Genomic DNA, 8601 nt, shown 5'->3' on the forward strand with positions numbered 1-8601 from the left:
AAGTAGGACCTAACAATCGGTATCAGAGTTATATTCTTGGCAAAGGGTCTAACAGCCTAAAGAGAAAGATCCTATCAATGGAAGGCTATAAACAATCTCGCGGGATTGTGAATCTTCAAGAAGAATTGGATCATGCTAATCAAATGATTGCAGATATGCAGAGGCAAATGCAGAGATCACTGAAAGTTAGAAGAAGGTTGTCTGATGATTTACAGGACTCATAAGAGTTGGTGGAACAAATTGAGACATCGTCCGAGAACAGCATATCAGAAGAATCTGAAGAAATGATTGTAGAATTGAAAGAAAAGAACAAAGCACTTAGTGAATAGCTAAAAGCAATGAGAAGGGAACATGAGTATTTTAGCACACAGATGACTGAAAATCTTGATGCATTGAGAACAGTTGAAGATAATAAACGAACTATAGAAGGAGAAAAACAACAACTAGAAGCAATGGTGACTGCAAAGAATGATTAAATATCAAGGATCACTGTAGTTCAACATAATTTGTCTGATCAATTGGACTATGCACATCATGAAGCTACTCTAAAGGAAAATGAGAACCAAGCATTGAAACTTGAAATATCAAGATTGACCGATGAATTGGAAGCAGAAAAAGAAGTCAAGAGAAACATTGAGGAAAAGCCATGAAGCATCAAAAATGTTGGATGGGCAACTGAATATGAGAAAACCCAACAAAAATGCAGGACTCAGTTACAAAGGAAACAACTCTACCGAGAAAGGGATCAACACTACCAAGAAAGGAGAATCATTAAAGCAAGCTGGAAACAAAGAGAACATCAAGGACAAGAAGCCTATTTGCAACCACTGTGGAAAACAAAGACATACTGCCAACGTTTGTCGGATCAGAAAAGGTAAGCAACCAGATGTTACTAGGTTTTATGGTTATTGTTACAATTGCAATAAGTATGGTCACACATCTAAGCAATGTAGAACAAAGTCTGTCAACAATTATCAGAAGGCAAAATACAAAGGGTTTTGCAAAAATTGAAATAGATATGGACACAACACCGAGAAATGTTGGTTTAAGCGAAAAAACTATATGTGGACTCCACACCAAGCAAACACTAGAAGCTACCGAACTAACACAAATCTCAATCGACAATATACTTCAGTACCATGGGATTACAATACAAGAATTTGGTGTGAATGTTGTGGAAGAATGGACATATAAGTGCAAACTGTATGATAAGGTTTGGAATGAACAACCAGAGATCATGGAGAAGTCCAGGAATGACATGTTTTCATTGTCACAAAGTTGGACACATAGCTAAAGACTGCAGAGACCAACCGAGAGGAGATGTTGAGGAGATAAGAAGCAAATTGTAGAAATTTTAGAAAAAGAAGGAAAATGTGTCAACTAATGAAGGAAGCACCTTACCTACCGAGTTAGGTGCATCTACTTCAGATTAGTCAATGAAGGTATGGAGGGACTGCATTCTCAAAGGTTAGATCTTAATAGTTCCTATGTATTCATGCAATTAAATTCAAAATCTGCATAGCTAAGATGCAATAACAAGTTCAAAAAATTATCTAGTCTTTTGATTTATCAGGGAAGTCGGTAAAACTAGTAAGCCTGTTTAGTTGGTAAGAAGATAATAAGAGAGTTAGTCGGTACAGGGAAACCAAGTGCATTTAATGCCTATTATACCTAACCACATGAATCCTGATAAGGTCAAAAGGAGGTATTAAAAGTATTAAGCGTGGTCATTTTTCACTTACCAGTTTTCAAAGTGTAGAGCAGAGCGAATCTAAAGGCGATCAAACATTTCCAGAGCAAATTCAAGGTATTTAGCAAATCTAAAACCACATTTTTAGTAGTTAACCGATCAAGTCAAGTTGTGAATATTTGTGAAATATTTACTAAGTTGGAAGCATTTTCTGGTTATTTGAAACCCTAAGCTATTTCGTAAGTAGAATTTTAGTTTGTAATGGCCCCCAAAGTTCAGAAACCCATTGCAGTAGAGACCATTGAGAAGCCTACACTGAAATATACCTTACCTCCCAAAGTGGCTTCGGAACCCGATGAGAAAACTACATTTTCTCTTATTCCAGATAGGGTTCTATTGATTGAAGATGTTAGATTTTATACCAAGTGCAGACTTGATGAGCTAGGTCACACTGAGATTAAGGATATGTATGATAAATTGTACACCGATGGAAATCTGGATAGCAAGTTTGAGCATATCAAAATCAAGGGATTAACCGAAGCCCTAACCTATCCTTGAGTCTTCAAACCCCAATGGGTCAAATTTGTCTTAAGCCGAGTACATGATGATTTTATGTGGCTAGAGGAACAACCTTTCAAGATCACCAAGGAGATTATTCACATAATAACCGGATACCCTATATTTGACCATGCCCGAGCACAGAAGATGATTTCACAGAAGGAATTGATAACATTAACAGGAGTTGAGTCTGATAGCAGAGGTCTTAAGTTGAACAATGTGACAGATGCAGAACTTAATTTTGCTATTAGAGTTATTGGTTATTGTTTCTTCCAGTCAGCAAGAGAAAACAGTGTACCGTGTGCAGCTATAGATTTGGCCTATAAAATTGTTAAAAAGGGTATGCAAATTGATTTATGTGAAGTATTGTTGAAGAATCTTTTTGAAAATCTAAATACAATAAGGAAACCAAAGAAGAAGAATATTGCCAACACACTAAAGTTTGGGTCACTCTTAGTGTGTATGTTCTTCTATTTTTAGAAATTATTCCATCAGTCGGTAACGTTGTTTGGGAATTACACTGACCTATCACCCATCAAATAAATGATTTCATCAATTAGCTAGGTGATAATTTCAATATGATAATGGATGACCACTTCAACAAATTCTAGGAAAATATGCATAGCAGGTACAGGATTCCACCTCAGCTAGTGGAAAAATACAAGGATCCATATGTTTTGAGTTGGATACAGACTATTGTAATGTCAACGTAGTAGAACCCAGGACTCAATCACTACCGCCTATGGGTTATGAAATAGATTTTGACATTTCTCAACAACAGATAGATGCCTTCTTAGCACTTACAAAGCATGCTACCGAGATAAGATATGGCACCTATGAAGAGGTGAAAGAAAAAGTAAAAATGAGCATTGTTGTTCCGAAGGCTGCCAAAAAAGCCACCAAAATGATCAAGGACTTAAATAAAAAGTTTGGAGAAGGTTCTACCTCCACTCCTACTAAGAGTGATCAACTTTCAATCAAAGAAGAGTCTGAAGCTCAAGAAGCAGCAATTACACTGAGCACCGAGTTGCCAAAGGGCAAAATTTTAAAAAGAAAGAAACAAGATGCAACCAAGGTATCACCAACCCCACCAGTGAAGCGACCGAACACTAGATCATCTGTTGTGTCACCCAGTAAGAAGCAAAAGAATGTAGAAATACCTAAGGTTACAAAAACTTATAGAAAGAAGAACAAAAAACTAATTTTGGAAAGTGACACAAAGTCAGAAGATGTAAATAAATTTCAGATTGCAAAAAGCACAAAGGAAGATGTAGATAGTGTCGACAATTTTTTGTGCAAAACTGAAGGAATATGGTGGATTTGGGTCATTTAGATATGTAAAATATGATACTAGAATAGATGAAGTGAAGAGGAAAATGGAAGATACTGTAATTAGTACTCTTCTCAAGTTCTGAGTAGTTCCATTGGAAGTGACTGGTTTCCTTCCAGAAGCATTATACTCACATATTGATAATAGATGGAAATATGCTATGGAATCAGAGAAGCAAATAAGAGAAAGATTTTTGGTACATCTCTTTCCAGATATGTCGGTAGATGAAATAAGAGATCACTTGAAAAACTACTAGACAAATTTTCAAGTAAAACAAAGGGCCTTAAAAATGATGAATGGACTATATCTAGAAGTTGAAAATGAAACCAAAGAGAAATGGAAGAAGATATTCAGGATTCATGCTGAAGAGCCAAAAGGTGAAGATGAAATAGTTGACATCACCGAGCAAGATCCTGCTTCCACTATTCAGTTAGATGAGGATGTCATAGACACTGAAGCACAGGACGGAGAAATGATATAAGGAAACGCCTATGCCAAACTTGTGTCAAGTGAATTAGTTTTGGACCAGGTCAAGTCCTATCCTCCACTCACTCAACAAGTCTCAGCCGAGAAACCTTAGGACACAGATGAAGGCATAGAGGCTCCAAAGGATAAACAAGATGAACCTACCTCTCAGGCCATCGGCGAGCCAACTTCTCAAGTGCCTTCAAGCACCGAGACAATTGCCACTGATACTTCAAGCAAGGAAACACTGAAGGATAAAACAAAGGCTACAGGAACCGACAAAAGTGTTGCCTCTACCGAGCAACATACCGAGGAAGGTCAAGTCTCCAAAGCCATTGTACCCATTCAATCGACAAAGACATCATCAAAGGAGAAGAAAGCAAAATGACACAGTTTTAAGGTAGATTTGTCAAAGCCTATCGTGCTACCGAATGTTGACCTAAAAAAATTGAAAGGGCAAGCACTGATAGAATTCGGTGAGCTTTGTAAAGCCAAAGCAGAGCAGGAAAGACATATAGCTATTCAACAGAAGAACCGAGTACTTTAGAAGGTCAAAACATTATTGACAGATATGATACCTGAAGCTACCATCAATAAAGATGTTGTCACCCATGTTCAACTAGATGAACTACTCACTCAACTGGAGGAACCTAGAGTAGAAGCATCAAAATACCTTAGCAAATTGAAGGAAAAAGAGCTAACTGCCAAGATGATTGAAGAAGTGCAGAAAGCAATTGCTATAGGTAAAATAAAGCTTATTGAATTCATTGTTGAGTTGTCCCCTCAACTCAAGCATATTATTTATTTATTCCAAAAGTTATGTACATTTTCATTCTTCATCAAAGATATCAAGAATAAGATTGAAGTCATTGAAAAGGAGATCACCGATCTCTCAAATAAATTGACTACCGAGCCAAATTCTCTTCAAAATTTTTATTCAAGGCTACAAACACGTATGGCTCAATAGTTAGAACTTCAGAATGAAGAGCATAAAATAAGGATGGATATCATGACTCTTCAAACATTGTTTATTCCCCATTTGTCCTCACTTCAAGAGCAGATCAACCAAGCTACCCAATTATCGACTCAAGTCGAGGGAAGCACTTTAGATGGTTTGATCACACTGTCAGCTGATATTACAACTCAGATTACAATACTAGAAAGTGTCAAAGATGCACTTAAGAAAACTCTTACAGAAGCTCGTACAAAGTATAAATCTATTTTTGATCAGTTGCCCCCACCAAATGGTAACTAGTTTTGATGTTTGTCAAAAAGGGGGAGTGTACCAAACACATGACCGAGCATGAGTATCTGAGTGTATAGTTGAAATTTTCAGTGGGAGCATGGAACATCAGGAGCATGGAAATAGAGAGCATGGAACATCAAGTTATGTACAGAATATTGATAAGGGGAGTATGTATTTGAGTATGTATTTGAACATTGTATATATTGACATTTCAGTTTATTTTGCAAGTATATAGATTGTGTATTATGAATTTGAAAGGAGTTTTGTCAAACATACCAAACTAATGTCAAAAGGGGAGATTGTTGTTATTTACTAAGTTGTCATTAGTTTTAAGCCTAAAGTCATTCTATATACTCTAGTCAATTAATACTACCGAATAGTCTAGTCAGTAAATACCAAGGTCACCGGTGTCGGTTACAGAAGAAAGACAAGTCACTGAGTTGATACACATCGAGCCGTGAACTGAGACATATGCAGAATGTCTACCGAGTAAAGTTTATATGTTTACCGAGTAGCAAAGAAGGTATACCGAGTTAATCTGAACCGAGTGAAAACGTGTTACCAGATTCAATGAACTTGGACACTCATGTGAAATGTGTTACATAATTCGAGAAGATGAAACCGTTACTGCATTGGAAATTGCATTTAAATATTTTGTATGATTTTGAGGAAGAATATCCAATGAAATAATTTCTACGTTTATTCATTCAATAAAACATGTTTGTATGATCGAAGCATGAACAGATCATCATCTCAGAGATCTATATAAACAGAATGATTTGATTACATGAACATAGGGTGACATGTAAGGTCAATCAAGAGAAGAGAGATGAAGGAATGATTAAGTCAAGCATGAAGGAATAAGATTGACAAAGATAATCACAGGTTACCGAGAAGGTTTCAAAGAACAGTTTAAGGAACAAAGAATACAAAAGTGGTTATCGAGTTGATTTATCAATTACCGAGGAATGCTATGAGCAAGGTAATTTCATATTGAGCACATAGAGTCTGCTATAACATTTCAGGTGTGAAGTTGCAGATATTTTTGTAAAGATTTTGATTGAAATATTAAGTTGTAATAGAAACATTTTATAGGAGTTGAGAAAATACAACACCACAGGAGCCCAAATAATCTCTGCAAGCTGAAAAACCTGTTACAAGGAGAAGCAATGAAGCAAATCACAGAAGGAAAGAATACACAGGAAAAATATGCTCCAAAATGTATTGTCAATAATAATATTTTTTCATCCAATGAAAAGAAAGAACTCAACCTTTAATAGGTCTAGAAACCCTAAAAGGGAAAACCTAGGTTTGCACATAATAATTAATTAAAATAATTAATTATATGCACCTAAAGTTAGCTTAAGTGTAAAAGAGATAAAGGGAACTTAAATAATTAAACAAAGAATGTTTAATTAATCAAGTAAATATCTGAATACTCTAACACCCCCCCTTAAGCTAGACTTAGGGAGAAGCTTAAACCTAGAATAGCTACTGAAAGCAATAAAGATGGGTCCCGGCAACAAGGCCTGATCAGGTACCCAAATACAATGAAATCTCTATGAACTGGAGAAATAGAGAAAACCACATGGGAACAAAACTCTACTCCAAAAAGAGATGGAAAAGAATATCACTGAAGCATGAAGAACCTGCAAACTGTGTCGAAGAATAACTGCTGATCTGAAGAACATCCACTGAACTAGAACATGACCAGGTAGAGAAGACTATAATCTGCATGAGTGCCCTCAAATGACACTACTCGAATCAGGAGGCAAACAAGGCAAAAACAATTGAAATCGAAGATACAGATGGCATGAGAAACCAAAGCCTGAAGAGCTGATCAATCAAACCATGGAAGCATTAGAACCAACAGGATAAACCTCCCCATAATGTGGAAGTGGGAGAGGGACAGGAACACTGAAAAGGACAGCCAAAAAAAATTGCATGACGAAGAACCAAGAACATCAAAGGTGCTGAGACACATCATCATGAGGCGAATGTCGTGGAAGGAACACTCATTAGACAAAGGAAGATGGCAAACAAAAGGCAAACATCAACCCCCTCATGGCACTTGATCAATAGTGCATGTACAACAAGACACAAGATATGCAAGATTCCAAGTAAACAATGCATGATGGCACTTTATCTCAGTGTGTTTGCATAAATACAAGCTACAATGATAAGAAGACTAGAAAAAGAAATGAGAATTAAAAAAGAGACACCCTACTCAGAAAAGAGATCCCAGGACTTGAAACAACCACGATATCCACCAGAGTGCTGAAAAGTAAAAAACTAAATAAAATATGCATGGAGAATAATTTGGAAATAAAACTCATATTTCTGGAAAGTACACAACACGAGCTTTCCAAAAATATAAAGTTTTTGAAAAACAGAGTTCGAATGCTCATTCTACGTCTCCTGGAGTGCAAACTAGACCTCACTTTGACTACAAAAAAACATAGTCAAATAGAAAAATTGGAAAAAATTACCAATACCATGAGGTCGGCCTCAGAACCAGCTTTTCGACGCCTATTCGTTTTCGAAAAAATAACTCTGTATGCCCAAGATAGAGCCGAAAAACCAAACCCCCCCTGAAAAAGCCAAAAAAAGGAGTCTGGTGGCTTTTTGGTGGTCCGGTGGCCAGTGGGTGGCGCACCGATGGCGGCCGGGTGGCGGAGGAGGCCGGGTCGGGTGAGGGCTGCTGAGGTGGTGGGTCATGGTGGGGTGGTGCTGCAGGCGGCGGGCGGCGAGCGAGGCAGAGCTGCGGGCGACGACCGACGAGCGGGGCGGAGCTACGCGGGGAGTCGGGGCGCAGGCGGAGGCCGGACCGGCAAGGGCCACTGGGGCGGCGGGCGAGAGCAGAGCGGGGGCTGCTGGGGCAGCCGACGGTGGCAGCGAGGCATTGCGATGGGTGGCAGGGAAGGCGCTACAGGGGCCGAGGTCGGTAGGAGGTCGGAGGCCGAAGACCGGGCTGTTGGGGGCCGGAGGAAGCCGAAGGCCAGGGAGCCGAGGGCCACCGGGGGCTAGCAGGGAGCCGCGGGGGCCAGAAAAGATAGCCGGTGGCGCTGCGGGCCTGACAGATCTGCAGGTCTACGGAGCCAAGGGGGCCCCATGGTACCCTGCGTACCGTGGGATCCCCCCCAAAAAAAACTTTTCCCAAATTTTTTATTTATTTTTTTTTCTCTTTGCTTTTTTTTTTCAATAAATTTTTTAATAAAAAAGCAAAAATTCGGCCTGCATGTCGTAAAAAGACAAAAAAAAAAAAATCAATTTTTTTTCTCGATCTGCGTGTCAGGGCCGTACGCCCTGGAT

At 38.6% G+C, this 8601-nt stretch overlaps 1 protein-coding gene across 1 annotated transcript; it reads left to right on the forward strand.

The window, feature by feature from the left end:
• Nucleotides 1–7947: 7947 nt before the first annotated feature.
• Nucleotides 7948–8316, forward strand: LOC131049129 (uncharacterized). The gene has a single exon (XM_057983162.1). It carries the CDS (start codon nt 7948–7950, stop codon nt 8314–8316), a length of 369 nt encoding a protein of 122 aa, XP_057839145.1.
• The last annotated feature ends 285 nt before the right edge of the window (nt 8317–8601 follow it).

This window comes from Cryptomeria japonica, chromosome 7, assembly GCF_030272615.1.
Source record: "Cryptomeria japonica chromosome 7, Sugi_1.0, whole genome shotgun sequence".
Classification (NCBI taxonomy): domain Eukaryota; kingdom Viridiplantae; phylum Streptophyta; class Pinopsida; order Cupressales; family Cupressaceae; genus Cryptomeria; species Cryptomeria japonica.

Bases quoted from the DNA above. Each gene is read 5' to 3' on its own strand.
- LOC131049129 (XM_057983162.1), top strand. From the start codon at position 7,948: ATGGCGGCCGGGTGGCGGAGGAGGCCGGGTCGGGTGAGGGCTGCTGAG.